Raw genomic sequence first — 18,014 nt, 5'->3', positions numbered from 1 at the left:
AATGCAAACCCCTATTAAACTGGAACTGCTGAATAATTTATCAGATCTACATTCCACTTAAGCAACAAATAAAGTTTCTGCGAGGCTTCATTTATTTCGTTTAAATGATCAAATGATCATACTAAGTTTAAATGATCATCACATTCCCAAAGAAAATAATTTCACCATTACATCATTGCTTTATTGAACATGAAAAATACAAAATAAGAACTGAGTTCATTCAAAAGATGTGTCAGAGACATTATTATTCTACATGAAAACTCATCCACTTGTCAGTGAGCTAATAATTTAAAGCAGTCAGGCACCTTGGGTCTCGGTTTAACAGGAAATGCACTTCATTTTCTTCCCTTCAGTCTCATGTATGAAGGCAAAAAAACAAAAATATTATATGCACATTCAAAATTACAGCAATATTACTCACATTTCTCCACTAACAGTTTTGATGGTGTCAATGCAATCCATGCTTCAGTTAGTTTCCTTTTTTTAAAACAATGAATAATGTTGAGAAAGATGTTTCTGCTGGAATAATGTAAGGGCTCAAATGATCTCCCCTTTGCTAATTCATATTCCAACAGCGCGATACAGCTATCTGAAAAAGCTATGCGAAAAATGTTCCAAGGTAGGCTATTTTGGTCAAGCATGACTCAACTCTGTTCTCAAGGGCATGAAAAAATATTTTGTTTCATAAATACTTGAATTAGACTGATTCTCTATTGTCTCTCTCTTTCTGTGTGTGTGTGTGTATTTATATAAATAATATAATAATTCAGTAATAACCTATGAAGGCAAATCTAGGTATCTGTGTGTCAAAACCTTATTTCAGGCACACTGTAAACCTGGTTGGTGGTCTACACTAAATCATGATGTGAGATTTTTTTTTTACAGAATCTCCATTCCTGTGAGCGCAATCAAATTTCCATCAATTCACACAAACATTTAAAATGAAGATGAAACATCAAATACACACCAACAACACAATTCAGTATAAAACTAGGTAGTGATAGGTTCCCTGTATACAGGTACAGGAAATAGAGGGCCTTAATGGGGCTGCAGTTACTGTGGCAATTATTTCCAAGGCCTGCTGCTTTGGGATCTAGCACTGGTAGACCCAGCCAGAGAGGAAGACTGTCGGCTTCGTGCACTAGATTTGGAGTAGGCACTGCTGGCAGACATTCGGCTGTATCGGCCTGAAAAACAGAAGCACACAAAATGAAGCACTTATCACTAGAACTAAATGTATTAAAGGAACAGCAGTGCAAGGAAATGGCAGCTATCTATGTTATCAAAGTCAAATTAAACTATATTGTCATCTCATCATATGAAAGTACATAGAGAGATGAGATTGCAAAGCTTTTGGGATTCACAGTTTGACACACAAAACAAAAACAAGACAAAGGACATTGTGCACCAATCCATAATACATTGCAGGTCGAGACAAAGTAGGTGGACAAAATAGCAGTAGTATGATAATATACAGTATATAATGTGATATGATAATAATAACAATAGCTATATGACAGAATGATGATGATAATAATGATAACACAGCAGCACAGTGTGAGGTAATTGTGTCAAAGTGCAGTGTGCAATACTGTTGTTTCAAAACATTTTACTTTAAAATAATGGAATATAAACAAAGTCTGCATAAAATGTTGATTTGGATTTTTAAAAAAACATGTGTATATTAAAAATGTGCACTGGAAGAATTATTCTTCAGTATTATTACTTAATATGATGAGTATATTATTTTACCAAATGGTACCTGGTATAATGGCAAACTATGTGGATCATTTTCCTGGTACAGCTGCACTTACTGTTGGAATCACTTGGAATCAGAATTTCCTCTAGCTGCTGATGAATATTGTTGATGTCATCACCACTGAACCGCCATTTCTTCTCTGCGGGGAGGCTGACTGTGCGGGGTGAAGAACGTTTGCGAGCAGTGCCCACTGTTGGAGACGGCAGGCAGGATACAGGAATGGAGCCGGTGGTCATTCCTTCTGGAAACTTCTGTATCAGTACTTTCAAGCCTATAAAAAAAGCAGACAAAATACTCACTCATTTTACTTAATTATAAAAATTGACTGAAAATGCATAGCGATGTTGGTATCGTTGATACAGTTTAGAAAATGAATTTCATGGAAAAACATAAACGAAGATATGTGTTCCAAATCATTTTTTTTTTTTATATTTCAGATAACAACAATATGACTTCATAAGTAAGTGGGAATGTAATTGGAATGATTGCTCACCTCCTGAAAGCATGAAGAGATTTTCAAAGCCCCTCTCACACATGGTAGTGGCTGCCTGACTAGCTATTCTCTCATCTTCATCATAGAGGATTATGAGCTTTCCTGGGGCATTTTTCTGGATGGATTGACAGTTAAAGCAAAAGTAAAGCAAATCCTGTTGAAAATGTACAGGAGTCATATAAAAGACAAACTCATACTGACGCAAATGCACTTTAGAAGAAAAAGACTTGAAGGATACATAATCTAGAACTTCCTTGGTGTAAGGGTTCATAGTCCGTGAAAGGGTTGCAATTGGATAACTGTATGCTGTGGAAAATGATATTATTAATCAGCATTTAATAGCTCACTGACTACAGTAATGAAAAAGTAAATGGTTTCAAGTTTGGAAAAAAAAATACTGCAGATGATTGATGAACATCATACCACTAATAATGTGACACTGGTCATACTGGTCTCGGTCCCGCACGTCTAGCAACAGGTACGGGCAATCAGGGTATGGCTGCTCCAAGACACTTGGACTTGGTACAAGAGGAGGATCCTCAGTCATTTGGCCATTTTTATCAAGATCCAGCTCTCCCACACCACTGATCACGCTGATGTAGAGAAAAAAAAAAAGCACATTGTGTTACAGTCTTTCACCATGTATCCCCTCATCCCCTGTGAAAGTAACTAAAACCCCACCACTTCACCCCCAGCGCCCATCCCAGTGGAGGGGCAGAGTTACAGTCTTTACTCACGCCGAGTTAAGCAGAGCTTGGGGGCCATGAGAATGTGGCTATCTGATACAAGGTCATTATGTATGTACAATGCAGGGACTGTTAGAGTAGCACAAAAAGCAGAGCCTTCTCACATGAATGGATATGTGCATCACTAATGTTACAGCTCGCGTGCTTGTGAACTGTGTGTGTGTGTGTGTGTGTGTGTGTGTGTGTGTGTGAGTGAGTGAGTGAGTGTCAGAGGTGCTCAGGTACTGAAATTACCTTTGAAGTGTGGACCTGGGAGAGAAGCTTGGCTCATTGTTGTTGTCGTTTAACTGCACTGGCACTACTGTAGTGGGCTGAGGAGAACCTTCCATCCATTCGGACAAGGGGTCTACTTCTGCCTCTGACTGTATAGTGCTATTATCTGCTGAGAGATGTACTGATTTATTCGATTTATAACTGTATTACTCAATAAAATACATAAAATAAAAACACTGGATTATCAGTTCAGACTTATTGGAAAAAGCACACTCAAACACCATTGTGCTAAAAAAGAAATAATAATTGTGATACATAATCATAGTGTTGTAATTCTATGTTAGATAATATTTTAATTTTATGTTAAATTAACACTGATCCAGCTCTTTGAGCAACAGGACTAAAGCAGAAATACATTTTACCTAATCACTAACAAAATAGTAGAAATAGTACCTTCAGACCTTGGCGTTTCTCCATTGGCAACACTCTCATTCAGCTCTGATACTGAAGCAACCTGAATAACCTGATACATTATAATAAACTTCACAGTCATGACCAGGAAGGAGCAAGTACACAATGATCCACATGTGATGAAATAAAAAAAATTCCTATAAAGCTCACTGGGCCACAATTACATCCAAATAGAAAATGTAAATACATTAATATGATAGCAAATAAAAGCATAACTTGTATAATATTGAATATCAGAGAATGCATCACTCAACAGAACATTTTGTAAATGAACCTTAAATGTGAAATTAACACGTTTAGAAATTACATACATCACTTACCAGCTGAGCAAAAGTGGTGACTTTTAGCCTCTTGAAAAGCTCGTCCTTTTTATACCTGTAATCTGCATAAACTTGAACTGAGACCACTTTTAAGGTTCACATAATAAGATGCTAAAAGTCGGTCCAAATCTCAATGTCTTACCAGGGTCATGAGAACTGTCATTTACATCATCACTTTGTTCCAATATTTGACTAAACTTCATAGTTTCAGTCTCAATCGCCATCCTGTTCAAAGTGCCCTGCCTCGATCCACCCTCAAATCACGTTCCAAAGCTTCTGAGGACAGAATCCCTACATCCCTTTTTAACATGATGGGTAACTTGAGGTTACACCACCCCATCTCGCTCTATCACAAGGGGTCACTGTCTGTGTTAAACAAGGTAATGTAGCCTGATCAGGGCTGACAGAAGAATTATTGTAATGAACGGCACAATCGTAAGCCATTTATGCCAACTGAGGTAATCAGACTTCCTTATCCCTGAGAAATCTGAGTGACCGTGAGTGAACAAAATGCCTGACGTGGACAAAGCACGTATTCTCCCCCCCAAAACAGGCTATCTGGTCTGAAAATATCACTGGGACCAGGCTTCTCTGATTTACTTGTCAGATGCATTTTTAACCTTAAAAGGCAGAGCTGGACCAAAGACAGGGGCTGAGTTTCAGGGTCATTTAAATGGACCACCAAAACCTAAATTAAAGGGGCTGCCAAACTACGTCTAAGTACACCGAACAGGGGCTGAATTAATTTGTGATGTGGTCAGTCTCTTGAGTCTCTTAAAGAGTTCAAAGTGCTACTTTCATTGTTTCCTTTCTTGGTCTAGGCTATTTCGCTTCAAAATCACATCAAAGTCTTACTTTTATTCATCTCCTCCAGTCTCTCCATATACCTTGTGAGGCTGCATCCTAACAAACAAACATATAAATCATTAAAAAGCCATTCCACCCACTATGATGATTTACAACCCTCTGGATAATTACCCGTATCGAGCCTCGATTTCACATGCTGATATTTAGGGTTTTGGGGGATCCTCTTATTCAAGTACTGAAAGAGAGAGAAAAAAAAACAACAACAAAGAACTAAAGTTGATTTATTAGTCAAACTGAGCTCAGTTGTTCATACGATAGGGTCACTCAATAGCACACAATCCGTTGCTGGTAACTGGACACACTGTAAACAGGCCAAGTTTAACCACTAGCGCACTTCCCATAAAATACACGTGCCCCGCTTTAAAATGTACGATTATTATACACGTAAACCCATTAACAAAGTCTGCGTGCATAATGTGGGCTAGCCATCACTAGCTAGGTCGCCGTGGAAACAAACAACGTGACGTGGATATACGCGATGGCTTATATTTAGCAGCAGTTGAATGGAAACGTCTGTCTGTCTAGCACTTATTCTGGCCTTGGTAGAGAGCCGACGACGAACATCGCAAGTATTCTGAGCAGGATGAAGGTTAGCGTGTGATGGTTGGAAACAGGACTGGGGTTCGCTCAAGCACTCGCGATAGCCAAGCAAGAATCAGTACCTTCGTGTCGCCAATGTCCCGTTTCGTCGACATCGTCTAAGAAAGACGCTAATGTGAGTTTGGTAGCTCACCGAAAATCAAACTCTGCTTTTTTTTTTTTTTTCCCCTCTTTGCTCGCTGGAACAACCTCATCGCCGATTGGCCCGACTCCACCGACTTGTCCAATCAATAAGCCTCTTTTAAAGATGTGGTTGCCAGAGATGTTGCTAAGCAGCGGGTGACGCCAAATCCTTCCTTGTCATTACGTGCAGCCTGTTGCGCTGTTTGGGTTAGCATCCAGCTTTCCTTTAGAACTTTTGTTGGAGGTATAAGTCGCTGACCAGACTATAGGCTGGCGCTGTGAAGTAAGACGGTAATTCCCGGAGCCCCAGCTTCCACTTTGTCGGGTTCCCTCCGCGGACAGACGGCGAGGCTGCGCTCTCGGGGTGCGACTAGTGCTGTCTGCGCAAAGCGCGCCTTGTTTGACAGGTTGTTCCCGCGGAAAACAATGACGACGAATTGTGATTAAGTCGCGCCACGTCCAAATGGCCTCCGTGTTGGTGAGTGCAAAAAAATACAAAATAAATTCGCGACTCAGAATATTTTCATTGCGACGAAAGTACACTTACAGCTAGCTAGTAGATTAGCAACACGGCTATTACGTATGCGTCCTAACAAACACAGATCTGTGCTTTAGGAGGATCCCGCGCTCGAAAGACGTTTTAAGGGACATAGAGATTCTGTCACGTGTGCAGATTTTAATCCCAACAGCAAACAGCTGGGTATGTGAAACGACCCCCCGCTCCCTCCGTCGTTACTCGTGCCTCGTGTCCGTTCACCAGCGCCACCGTATCTTTTGGCAGCCACGGGCTCGGCGGACCGCGATCTGATGATCTGGAACTTGAGTCCCAAGGCCAAGGCTTTCAGGCTTGTGGGCCACAAGGACGTTGTCACAGCGGTTCACTTTGCCCCGTCCGGAGACCTCCTGGCCTCAGCTTCCAGGGATCAGACTGTTCGACTGTGGACACCAAACATGTGAGTTTTGGTGTCACGTAGAGAGCCAGTGTGAAGTGCGACTTACTCTACTAATTCATTTTTTAAAAATATATTTCCATTGTTATGTACGGTCCACAGTAAAGGAGAGTCCGCAGTGTTTAAAGCCCACACTGCCACGGTGCGCAGTGTCAATTTCTCCAGTGACGGCAGCAGGCTGGTAACTGCTTCTGACGACAAGTCTGTGAAAGTGTGGAGCGCCCATCGCCAGCACTTCCTCTATTCCCTCAACAAGCACACCAACTGGGTGCGATGTGCCAGGTATTTTACTTCCCTTATAACTTATCCGCCACACAAGCAGCGCATTGCAGCGAGTGAACTGCACCATTTGCGTTTTTGTCAGCATGTGGTGCACACAATGAAATGTGTCTTCTGCATTTAACCCATCACCTTGGTGCACAGTGGGCAGCCATGACAGGCGCCCGGGGCGCAGTGTTTGGGGACGGTGCTTTGCTCAGTGGCACCTCAGTGCGACTTTGAATGTTTGGGATTTGGACCCGCAACTTTTCAGATATGACTCAACTTCCGTAATCGCTAGGCCACACACTGGTTTTGTTTTTTTAAATCACATGCTAAATGCAAACCCATGGTCTCTTCTCATCTGCATATTTTTATTCAGATTTGGGTCATTGCTTTCTAGATTTTCTCCAGACGGGCGTCTCATTGCCTCCTGTGGAGATGACCGTTCTGTGTGCCTTTGGGACACCTCTACTCGCCAGTGCATAAACACATTCACACATTATGGCGGGTAAGAACCTTATGCTTTTCTTAGAATGGCAATCTGTTACAATATATTAAATACAGCACCACTTAGTATACAGTACAGGCCAAAAGTTTGGACACACCTTCTCATTCAATGTGTTTTCTTTATTTTCATGACCATTTACGTCGTGGGGTAGATTCTCACTGAAGGCATCAAAACTATGAATGAACACATGTGGAGTTATGTACTTAACAAAAAGTGGAGACCTGACCTCCACAGTCACCGGACCTGAACCCAATCCAGATGGTTTGGGGTGAGCTGGACCGCAGAGTGAAGGCAAAGGGGCCAACAAGTGCTAAACACCTCTGGTGTTGAACTCCTTCAAGACTGTTGGAAAACCATTTCAGGTGACGACCTCTTGAAGCTCATCGAGAGAATCAGAGCAAAGAAACTAGAATATAAAACATGTTTTCAGTTATTTCACCAGTGAGAATCTACCAATGTAAACGGTCATGAAAATAAAGAAAACACATTGAATGAGAAGGTGTGTGCAAAATTTTGGCCTCTACTGTAGTGCCTGTAGTTATTTGTGAAATTTGCTTGTAAATACAAGTGCATGAATAGTGCTCCCATTAGATGTAACTGTAAGGGTGGTAGTAGCCTAGTGGGTAACACACTCACCTATGAACCAGAAGACCCGGGTTCGAATCCCACTTACTACCATTGTGTCCCTGAGCAAGTCGCATTGGATAAGGGCGTCTGATAAATGCTGTAAATGTAAATTATTGAGAGAACGGAATCATTTTCAGGTCTGAAACCTTTGTGGACTTCAATGGTAGTGGAACATGCATTGCTTCTTCTGGAGCAGACAATACGCTGAAAATATGGGACATTCGTACCAACAAGCTAATACAGCATTACCAAGGTAATTTTCAAAAAATAGCTATCTTGTGTACTGTGACCTGGAAGGTGCTTAAGAATCCCTGAATTATGTGGGATTTCTTTTTGCCAGTACATAGCGCAGGCATACACAGCTTTTCCTTCCATCCGTCGGGAAACTACCTGATCAGTGGTTCTAGTGACCACACAGTGAAGATCCTGGACCTGCTTGAGGGAAGGCTGATCTACACCCTCCATGGCCACAAGGTAATGGCCCAGCTTCGGTCTTAAAACAGTAGGGCGAGCCATACAAACACCTTGAGTCAAACACGGTTTTTGTCCGGCAGGGTCCTGTCCTCACTGTGGTATTCTCTAGAGGAGGGGATCTCTTTGCGTCAGGCGGTTGTGATTCTCAGGTGAGTGGACCTCAGTTGAAGAACAAATAGTGTGTGATGAGAGTGTTTTTAATTGTATTGAGTTCTTTTTTTTTTTTTTTTTTTTAATCAGGTACTGATGTGGAAGACAAACTTTGATGCGCTAAACTACAGGGAGGTGCTGAGCAGACATAGCCAGCGGACCACTCCACAACAGCCACCACATTTGACAGATATCCACCCTCGCATCCACCATCTTCACTCTGCCCAGTCCGGCACTATTGAGGTCTGAAATGGTCTTTTAAACAATTAATGTCATGAAAATGTTACCCACAAATTGTATATATTTTTTTAATAATTTTCTTTTGGCCTGTCCTGTTCCTTTTGTTTTTATGCAGATTAAACCTTTAGTCAACACACAGGCTGTTGATCCACCAGTTGTAGAGCTGGGACAGCCCTTTCTGCCAGTTACTGTAAGTTGATCTCTGTTTATTTCTAGTTAAATCCAGGAAAAAAAGTATGAAGTGCGCTCTCTCTGCGAGACACGGTGTTTGACAATTACAGTGTTTTGAAGTAAAGAGCTGAGCTGCATCTGTCTGCATTCTTGGTCTGCTCATGCTGAGATGTCTACAGTAGAGATCTACACTTTGGCTGGTTAAAAAAATGATCACGTTTAGTCTTCTGGGTGTCAGAACCAACTATGTAGTGTGTGGGTACGAAATGAATCCTCTCCAGGACCGAGACCATTTGCAGCAGGCACCCGTGTATTTCCTCAGTCCTGTCCCATATGCAAAACTGCAGCTGCAAGTGTTTTTAACACAAGGTGGCAGTGTAAGCTAAAGATTATTTTTTTTTGCTTGAGTCAAAGTCGTTGCATACGTGATTATGTAGAGTTGTCTTTATTGCCCTGTACACACATTTGAAGAAGTATTAATGTGAGTAATTGTTTATTGACTGTAGTACATGATGCTACAGAGGTTCCATTGACTCCCAGTTTCTCTGTGTGAAGTTCACGTATTCTCAGCGACCCTATAATGGGCCTTGATTTGTGTATGTGTCTCACTGAGATGTTCTTGCCCTGCCAAACAATTGTCTAGATGGTGTACAGTTCCCCCTGCATCCTTTGGTAAGCTGGTGGGTGCTTTAGTACGTAAACAGATTCATGCAAAAACCTTTTTTCGTACATCACACTTACATACTGATTCAGACGTGATTATTATTATTATTTTTTAACAATTTATCACCGGCAATCTGCTTATTTCTATTCAGTAGTGATCTCAGGCATATGGGATTTGAAGTGGAGCGCACGCACAGTTTAACATGCTCGCAGCAGCACATGGACTTTGTGTCCTGGCAGGCACGTTTAGAATGCACGCAATCTGGTGTGTGTGTGTGTGTGTGTGTGTGTATGTTTGCGCGCGTTCCAGTTCCGTTCTCTCACGGTATGAGGTGGGTTCTTTGTTTTGGGTGGGCGCCCCTGCTGCTGGAGTAAACCAAGCGTGCTTGAGTGCTGGCTGAGTGTCGACTGAACATTGACTGAGCGTTGTTCTTGGCCTGGCAGCCTGGCAGTGGGAACACACGTGCCCAGAGCTGGGGCTTTATGTGACCTCACATCCCCTCTAGAGCCTGTGCCTAATAATAGACTCCTCCACATGATGACTTCACCCCCCCCTCCCACTGCGATTACCCTTAAGGGAATTCATATGCAGCCCCCTATCTGCCATTGGCTTACGCGTGCATACACTTCCTCTGCCGATTTTCGTCTTATTGCATGCCACTGCTCGCACACACCAACACGCATATACCCAAACACACCCACACACGCCCACCCCATCACTGGGGAAGGCCCTGACACAGTGTTTCCTCGTCCAGAAGCCCCGTGGAGTTTAGCTGAAGGGCTTCTTTCCACACGACCTGTCCCACATCACTTCCTAATAAAATATTCTCTAGTCGGGTCTCTTGGGCAGGGGGGGCGGAGAGGCGGGTTCAACTTGCGCCTTTGCCCGCGTTGACGCTGACATGAGTCCTTCTCCTCTCTCACTCGCTCATGTTTGTGCCATTAAGTGCTCGCATGCAGTGGGGCCATTAGCAGGGCCGACTGCTTCTCAATGGCAGCTGGCCGAGCTGCGTCACCACTGACTGCGTGGTCCCCGTTCGCCACGGTTTTTATGCAGCTTGTAAGCATGGCATGCACGTGACCTTGCCCCCGATCTTACACGTTGAGCTGTTTTAAAAAATTACCTTAAATTGTTTCTTAAAAATAAAATACATATTTTCATCATCTGTTTACTTTGCAGAGGTACAGTGTAAAATGATCACAAATCAGTGTGTTGGCGTACATAATGTGGATTATGTTGGCCAATGACAGCCCTGCAATACAGACAATACAGGGGAAGGCTCAATTTGTCATCACTAACATTAAAATATCCATTCCTACTATGAATTGATGTTAACAATGAGTACAGAAAATGAGCTGTTGTGGTGATTGTGTGTGTGTGTATACAGAATATAAGGTTAGTCAGGAGATTAGGGTAGCAGGGGGGCAGGAGCCAGGCAGAGCCTCCTTCCTGTGGAGTGGACTACAGGATATTGAATAGCTGTGAGGTGTGGATGCCAGGTTTAAGGGTTGTGGCGAGCTCGAATGACAAGACGGAAGGAAGCAGCTAAAGATAGACGTGCCCTGTGGACAGGCTCTCTTTCACAAGGAAGCTCCCCTTACAGGGAGAGAGTGAACTTCCTCATCTCTGTAGAAGTGAAGGAAAATGCAGTGATGTAGTTTTTATATATTCTGAGATATAAGAGTTATATTATAACAAAAATTAGAACGAAGGTATTTCAATTGGTTTTAGTCTTGCTGGTGTTGTTGCATGTAATTGATATCAGTTCAGATCTTATATAACCTTGAGTGGAAAGTTCTGTCAAGATTTTAGGCATTGCAGTATAAAAAATATATTCTAATTATAAAGTATATTGTGTAACACTACACATGTAATTCAAAAGCTATAATACAATTATATAATTAGTTATACTAGGTACATTTCTCTGTATTTTTATATGTACAACAATAATAGTATTGTTTATGCCTTATTTGTCTTTACTATTTATATCACAAAGTCACTCGTTTCCTGCCCTACCTGCCTGACGGCTGATTGAATGATGTTGCATAGCAACTGCATCAATAGCTGGGTCGTATGAGTAGGGTGCTTGAGTCTAAGCATCCTATGGAAGTGTCACATCTAGGGTCCAAAATCGGTATTGTAGATTTTGGCAGAAGTGGGGGTAGAAAAGGAAACTAGAATAAAATCTGAAGTGCTCTCCTAAAATTCTCGCTGAATACAATGAAGCATGGTCACGGCTACCGAAGCCCATCCCTAGACATTCTGTGCAGGGAGGGGACTCACCCAGCCCGCAGCTCATACACAAACACCATTTTAGCGCACACACTCATACCTATTGCCAGTGTAGTGGCACCAGAGCAAAGGATTTGCTCAGCAGGAGGTAACCGGAGGAAATCCAGATTCTGTCGCAAGACCTGGGTGGTGTGAGGCCATGATGCTAACCGCTGCACCACCATGTGGCTCTGTTAACTGTTCAAATTCAAAGTGTTTCGATGCCAAGTGTTTGTGTGTCACATACACAAACACGTACCCCGTAGAATTGTCTTGTTGGAATTTCAGTTTCAGAATTGGCGCCGCCATGGTTTCCTGGTCTGCAGACAGCGTGAAGACAGAGGAGCCCTAACGGGAAGCCCCGTGCGACACTGTGCACTTTCCACCCTGGTCCCTCATTGTGTCTGGGATCTCCCGTCAACACCCCCACCCTGGTGCTCGCATGCGATCACCTCAGACCGCGGTAGACAAACATGATCTCATTCATCAGGGATACAAGAGAGCAGTTGGCCTCATTACTAATTCAGCACATCTCTGTCTTTCCTACCGCCTCCCTTGTTGTCATTGTGTTTTGTCTTTTAGCCTTTATGCAATGATGGCAGCTGCAGCTGTTGCATGAGCTCTGCTGTCTCGTGGGGAGTAGGGGGTTATCTAAATGCAGATGACCTTCTTTTTTTTTTTTTTTTTTTTTTTTTTTTTGTTGAAGACTCCTTCCCAACAAGGGAAGGTTTCCCAGTTAACCTTGCTGGTCTGGGCCCTATCGTACCGGTAATGCCATGACTAACATTCTGCTATCAGGACCGGCCGCTGCCCGTTTCCCCCATAGATGGGTGTTGGGCAGGCCTTTCGTCCTCATTCGCTCTCAAGGGCATTCGCCAGAGCCTGAGGGACCACAGCTGAAAATATGCTGACAGGCAGTGGACCCAGACTAAAAATAGTGCCACAGGTCTATTACAGGTATCAGGGACACCTCAGAGGCAAATGACCTTGTTTTTCACCCACGTCCCTCCCCGTCCGCTCTCCATGTTGAGCATGTGCTTGCCCTGCCAAAGGACCATTGTTATATTTCAACAGGAAGAATGAAGAGCCATGTAATAAAAAAGAATGAGAGGACCTGGCCATCATCAGAGTATTTATTTTCTGCGGAAGGTAGTTCGTGAGGATGTGCGTGAAGAGAGCCAAGTGACCTTTGCTTCACACACAGATGTGCCAAGTTGTCTAAAGTTTCTGGAATATATTGTATGTATGTGTTTACAATAGAACTACTTACAGTTCTACTAATAAGTAAAATAGAACTACTTTAGCAATAAGTGCGAATAATCTTCACTTTGTGAGATTATTTAACATTAATATAAGTTCGACTAGCCTGTCTATGGTGCTGCACTGGCTAGAAATGGCGATAGGCGTAAAGAGTGCTTTGGCAATTCTGCTTCGCCATTCAGAGAGCAGCAGCTCGGACAGTCAGATCTGGAATTTGTCCCCTTATGTTGTCATGAGGGGAAAGGTTACCTCCCCTTTCTCATTTTTTCCACCCAGAGAATTTCCCACCCCTCCCTGTATAACATGTAAAAATGAGCACAAATGAATTTTTTGGGTTCCGTCACACAAGACTGAAGAAACTGGGTTAATTAAAACATTTTTCTGGAAAATGATTAAGACATGTGAATGGTATGTTTTATACATTTACTGACCGTTTATGAATAAGTCTGTTAAATTAGAAATTATGAGGACAGTAACACAGGGTGATGCAACAGGTACTTACCAAAGGTAGTTGGTTTAAAACCAGAATATAGAGTATGTAGTAATGTATACTACATTATTTAGTAACAAGACAAAAACAGATCTAAATAAGGGGTGCAGACATTTAAAATGCCGGGTCGAGATGTCACTGTTGAAATGTAATTAATAATTTTCAAAAAATGATTAATGCCTGTCTGTCATCGTCTCCTTGTTGTGCAATCTTGTGCAATCAGAGCCTGCTTGCCCTGAAACAGATACATTGCCATGGTTACTGCAGTAAGTCCGATTGGCTGCAGCAGAACACACCCATAACACATTCATGTCAGGTGCCTTGGAAACCTCTCGGTGAAAGATCGTGAAACTGCAATCTGAATTCTGTGGAGACCAGAGTGTCGAGCACCAAGCTCAAGTCATTGTTTGCCTTTACAGGGGTGTTTGCTTTGTGCTGTTTGGTGTGTGTGTGGCATCACTGCATTTTCTTTAAATAACATGGGGTTTCACATAGAAAAGCTCAATAACTCAAATACCTCTCCTGTGTGTGTGTGTGTGTGTGTGTGTGTTTCAGTAAGTGTTTATTAAGCCTTTTTCCTGTATTTGCTATTTTAGTAAAATCAATGCAGAGCGGATGTGCCCTGGCGAACTGCGTAGGCTCAGCCGTCAAAGCAACTTCATTTGTGAGCTTAAGTATCTTTTTGCTCCATAATTATCTGGGGAAATTTAAGTGGGCAATTTGTGGATACATTTCATATTGGGTTCTTCTATGTCTATTATTTCCATATAAATTATCTTATAGGGAAAAACATAGGGCTCAAAATGTTTTTAGTGGCATCACTACAGTATATAACACGTTAATCGTTGTGACTAGTTTCTACATGTTACTGTAAATGAATGCAGCTGCATTTTGTATGTCCTGTGTGGGGACATGACCATCCTCACAAGTGTTAATCACTGCATTAAGATTTGAGTGGCAGAGTTTTAGGGTGTCTCTTTCAAATGGAGACGTGGGAGCAATGTACTTGTGGTCTGTCTGTGTGCGTAAGTAAAGTAAAGTGAAGTTATTGTCACATGTGATACACAGCAGCACAGCACATGGTGCACACAGTGAAATTGTGCGTGTGCACAAGCAAAAAAATAAAAAAAAATTGTGATTTTTACAATAAAATAGGTCCATCAACAACAGGTATTTCATAAGTAATATTCAGATTCTGAGAGACATTTATTGATCTATGGATACTCAGTAACATGGAAGGATGTTTTAGCAAAGGATGTTCATAACTGACTGCCTATTTACAGGAAGGAAACACAATTTAAAACCAACCTTTTTATCCAAAGAAGTGTCTTAAACAGACTGGAGAGATTAGAGCGAAGTAGGGTAGGAAAACAAATCTGTTTCCTGTGGGGCCGGAGCACTGAGGTCACGGTCTCCGGAGGTGAGGCAGAAACTGAGCACTCCACAGGGTCGCAGGGTAATCTGCTGTAGAGAAGTCTAATTCAGGCCCAACTGTTAGGAAGTCATTCATCTCTATTCCTGAGACTGAGAGCACAGCGCACATTATTTTCATTTTGTCCCTCCATCCTTTTCTTGACTTTTTGGACCCCTCGCTCACCTCCTTTTTAAGGCTTTCTTCCTTTGCCAGCCTGTCAGCTTCAGCCTCCATTTTCTCTCCTCACATTTGATCTCACTCTATATGGATCTGAACCTGCTGCCCCTTTTTCCATACCAAGAAACCAAAGCACGTTACTGGTATGGAAAGGACCCCAGTTTCAAATATGCTACAAATTGCTCCATAATTCAAGACCGGGCAGGGTAGAACTGGGGAACATTTCATGTAAATGAGCTCGAACACTGGGAGGTCCATGTAAAAGAGCCAGTGCCGGTGGGTTTTTGTGCCTTTTAGACATAATGCTTACATTTCACAATTATAAGTCTTTGGATTCAAATGTTAAAGACAAACACTCAGTTGTGTGGGTGACTCTTCATTTACAAAAAATCTTTTTGTGTCAGGTTAGGTTGAAGCAATTTAATTTATTCTTTGCCCTTCAGCACCCACTCATTCCGTCGTTCTTCCACTCCTGTCCCAGGTCAGCATCACGCTGCTGGTGGCTGCCAGGCGCCAGCTCACCAGCCCGTGTGCTCCCAAGAAGCTTAGCACACGCCCTCAGCTCCTGGAAAAAAATATTAGTCCCACCCCTCGCAAGGCAGAGGGCAATGACGGGACGCCAGTCTGAAACGATGGCCTCGGCATTCCATACAGGTCTCTTCATGTGACCATGAGCAGCTCACGTCCGCCTCGGACCTATTGAACTTGACGGGAATAGCTAAAGAAAATGCCCACTCTACTGTTACGCCTCTTTTCTTTTTTTTTATTAAGAACGTAAAACATATTTTTTTATTTTAAAAGTTTCAGTGGTATATATATATATTTTTTTATAAAATCCTTGAGATTATACAGCAAACTAGAGTACTATTATTTTGAAAAATTATTTTTACCAATAAAATGTCTTGTGCATTAATAATTGATTGATTTATGAAAATTAAATTTTTTGGACCAAATCTAGGTCACACTTCATTTCTTCATTCAGAGTTCCGGTCTGCCCCCTCCTCTCACCTCCCCGTCATTTTCAGCACTCGGGTTCCATATTATTTCTGTGCATCCATTAAAACAGTGAGTGGAGGACTGAGGAATCAACATTCTGCTGTGGATTTCACATTAATCACCTCCTGGCAGGTTTTTTTTTTTTTTTTTTTTTTAATTCCTTCATCTGAAAGTGCTCAAGCATTTTCTCCAAAGCCAAAAGCCTCAAGAGGAGCCGCAGAAACGGTTTTGAGGAAAGGCATTCCTGTGGTGGGATTTGTATTAGGGTTCCCATTGTTTGACACCGGTGCAGTTACTGACCAGCTTACATTGCGATGTTCCCACAGCTACTTTACTGAGCATTTAATTTTATCTCAAGTTGGAAAGCAGATTATCTGGTATTTGTGTGGCAATCGCATACGGCTTAATGCCAAAAAAACCTCTGCATAGCGTCCGTCTTGTTTCCTTCTCTGGTTTCTTTTCTTCCGTTGACCCCTTCTCATGAAAGACCTAGTGTGTGGAATAACTGGCCTATGTTGGGGATAAACAGTGTATGAGTTGCACATGGTTGCCAGTAGCGTCAGCGGCATCTGGCTCGGTGGCTTTTAACACGCCGCACCACCTTCAGAGCAATGCGTAGCGATGCAAATGTATTACGTTTAAGATAAAGTGCCATTTTCCAGATTGTGGACAGGATTACAGATGCCTCTGGTGTGACACATGGGTGCTCTTGCCTCTGTCCCCCGGTTCTGTATATTTGTTGTAGTCGCTTTGTGTTATCAGGGTTATCAGAACACTCGAATGAATCACATCCTGTTTATTGGAACAGGCCTGTAAATACTCACCCTACTGCATTTAGGTTGTAAACTGCAAGGTTGTTGCATTCCGAGTGGCTGGCTTTCTGCATGCGTGCTTATGCAGAATTTGCCCATCTCTTTCCTCCTCCCGTCCAGTATCTCGGCCCTCGTCTTAATTGGTCTTTTAAAGGCACGGATCTGCGTTTTGGGAATCAGTCCTGCACTTCAAAGGCTGCCTTGACCCCGCCGCGTCTCAAACTTTCATTTAGTCACAGTGTTGCGCAGTTATTTGCAGGCCTGCTCATGTGAGGGCAATCACTCAGGAAATGCACTTCGCAAGGACTTCAGTGATGTTCCTGGTTTTGCAAGGATCAATCGGATTATGTGCAATCGAATTATAAGATGTTTGTCACTGGAAGTTTCAACTGAATGGTCATATGTTTGGATGCTTTTTTGAACTCCATTACAAAATTGACCGGGTTTCCCAGTCATGTTGATGCTCTCTAACAAGACGTGAGCATTCAGTAATGCAGTCCATGGAAACCCTAATGGTTGCCAAACGTATGATGCATATTATTACTGGGCATATAACATTGACATATCGAGCTGCACAACTTTTTATTAAACAGTGATGTGGTAAAAATCGGTCATCGTTAAAATATTATGTTACCTGCTTGCTGCCTCATTTATGTTTCCACTCTTTCATCTCCTTCGTTATCTCACCCTGAATGGCAGTTCCAAGTGTAGGAAAATGCCACCCGGCAGCCACTCCACGTCCTTTAATTGTTGAATTGCAACACCAAGACACATTCTTCCACATAAAGAGCTGCTGATTGAGCTGATCAGCCCAAATCTCACTTAACAAGGAAATCCACTGCTGTGGACTTGCCCTCCCACTTCACCCTGTTTTGATTAAAGAAATGTTACTGTATTAATTAATAATTTGCATAAATATGTAAAAATGACTTGTTCAGCAATATTCTGTTATGATTG

At 42.3% G+C, this 18,014-nt stretch overlaps 2 protein-coding genes across 6 annotated transcripts in view; one reads left to right on the top strand and one right to left on the bottom strand.

Moving 5' to 3' along the window:
• Positions 1 to 156: 156 nt before the first annotated feature.
• cep41 (centrosomal protein 41) lies at positions 157 to 5,872 on the bottom strand. Of its 5 annotated transcripts, none has more exons than XM_028958975.1 (11): positions 5,529 to 5,872; positions 4,981 to 5,047; positions 4,858 to 4,905; positions 4,003 to 4,064; positions 3,665 to 3,734; positions 3,233 to 3,377; positions 2,676 to 2,845; positions 2,491 to 2,558; positions 2,253 to 2,367; positions 1,815 to 2,030; positions 157 to 1,187 (listed from the first exon to the last, which is right to left on the bottom strand). In XM_028958975.1, exons 1-11 carry the CDS (start codon positions 5,562 to 5,564, stop codon positions 1,066 to 1,068), a joined length of 1,119 nt encoding a protein of 372 aa, XP_028814808.1. In that variant the 5' UTR covers positions 5,565 to 5,872; the 3' UTR covers positions 157 to 1,065. The 5 variants fall into 5 exon arrangements, with proteins under 5 accessions (XP_028814808.1, XP_028814807.1, XP_028814810.1 ...); XM_028958974.1 differs by having other exon boundaries at positions 3,233 to 3,380; positions 5,529 to 5,869; XM_028958977.1 differs by having other exon boundaries at positions 4,981 to 5,044; positions 5,532 to 5,866.
• The window catches only part of poc1b (POC1 centriolar protein B), a 24,464-nt gene continuing 12,192 nt past the window's right edge, over positions 5,743 to 18,014 (top strand). The window contains exons 1-10 of the mRNA XM_028958973.1: positions 5,743 to 6,070; positions 6,208 to 6,292; positions 6,374 to 6,545; positions 6,645 to 6,824; positions 7,204 to 7,311; positions 8,076 to 8,191; positions 8,279 to 8,412; positions 8,493 to 8,561; positions 8,653 to 8,805; positions 8,918 to 8,992. Coding sequence (XP_028814806.1) covers positions 6,056 to 6,070; positions 6,208 to 6,292; positions 6,374 to 6,545; positions 6,645 to 6,824; positions 7,204 to 7,311; positions 8,076 to 8,191; positions 8,279 to 8,412; positions 8,493 to 8,561; positions 8,653 to 8,805; positions 8,918 to 8,992 — 1,107 coding nt within the window. The 5' untranslated portion in view covers positions 5,743 to 6,055. The remainder of the gene's footprint in view (positions 6,071 to 6,207; positions 6,293 to 6,373; positions 6,546 to 6,644; positions 6,825 to 7,203; positions 7,312 to 8,075; positions 8,192 to 8,278; positions 8,413 to 8,492; positions 8,562 to 8,652; positions 8,806 to 8,917; positions 8,993 to 18,014) is intronic.

This window comes from Denticeps clupeoides, chromosome 17 (assembly GCF_900700375.1).
Source record: "Denticeps clupeoides chromosome 17, fDenClu1.1, whole genome shotgun sequence".
In the NCBI taxonomy this organism is placed as follows: Eukaryota; Metazoa; Chordata; class Actinopteri; order Clupeiformes; family Denticipitidae; genus Denticeps; species Denticeps clupeoides.
The sequence above is the reverse complement of the archived record's forward strand: the minus strand, read 5'-3'. Positions and strand labels throughout refer to the sequence as shown.

Bases quoted from the DNA above. Each gene is read 5' to 3' on its own strand.
- cep41 (XM_028958974.1), bottom strand. From the start codon at position 5,564: ATGTCGACGAAACGGGACATTGGCGACACGAAGGTA. The intron at 4,065-4,857 runs GTAAGACTTTGA...AAGTTTATGCAG, and splicing joins ACTGGAGGAGATGAATAAAA to ATTACAGGTATAAAAAGGAC. The intron at 2,559-2,675 runs GTATGATGTTCA...CATTTTCCACAG, and splicing joins CCAGTGTCACATTATTAGTG to CATACAGTTATCCAATTGCA.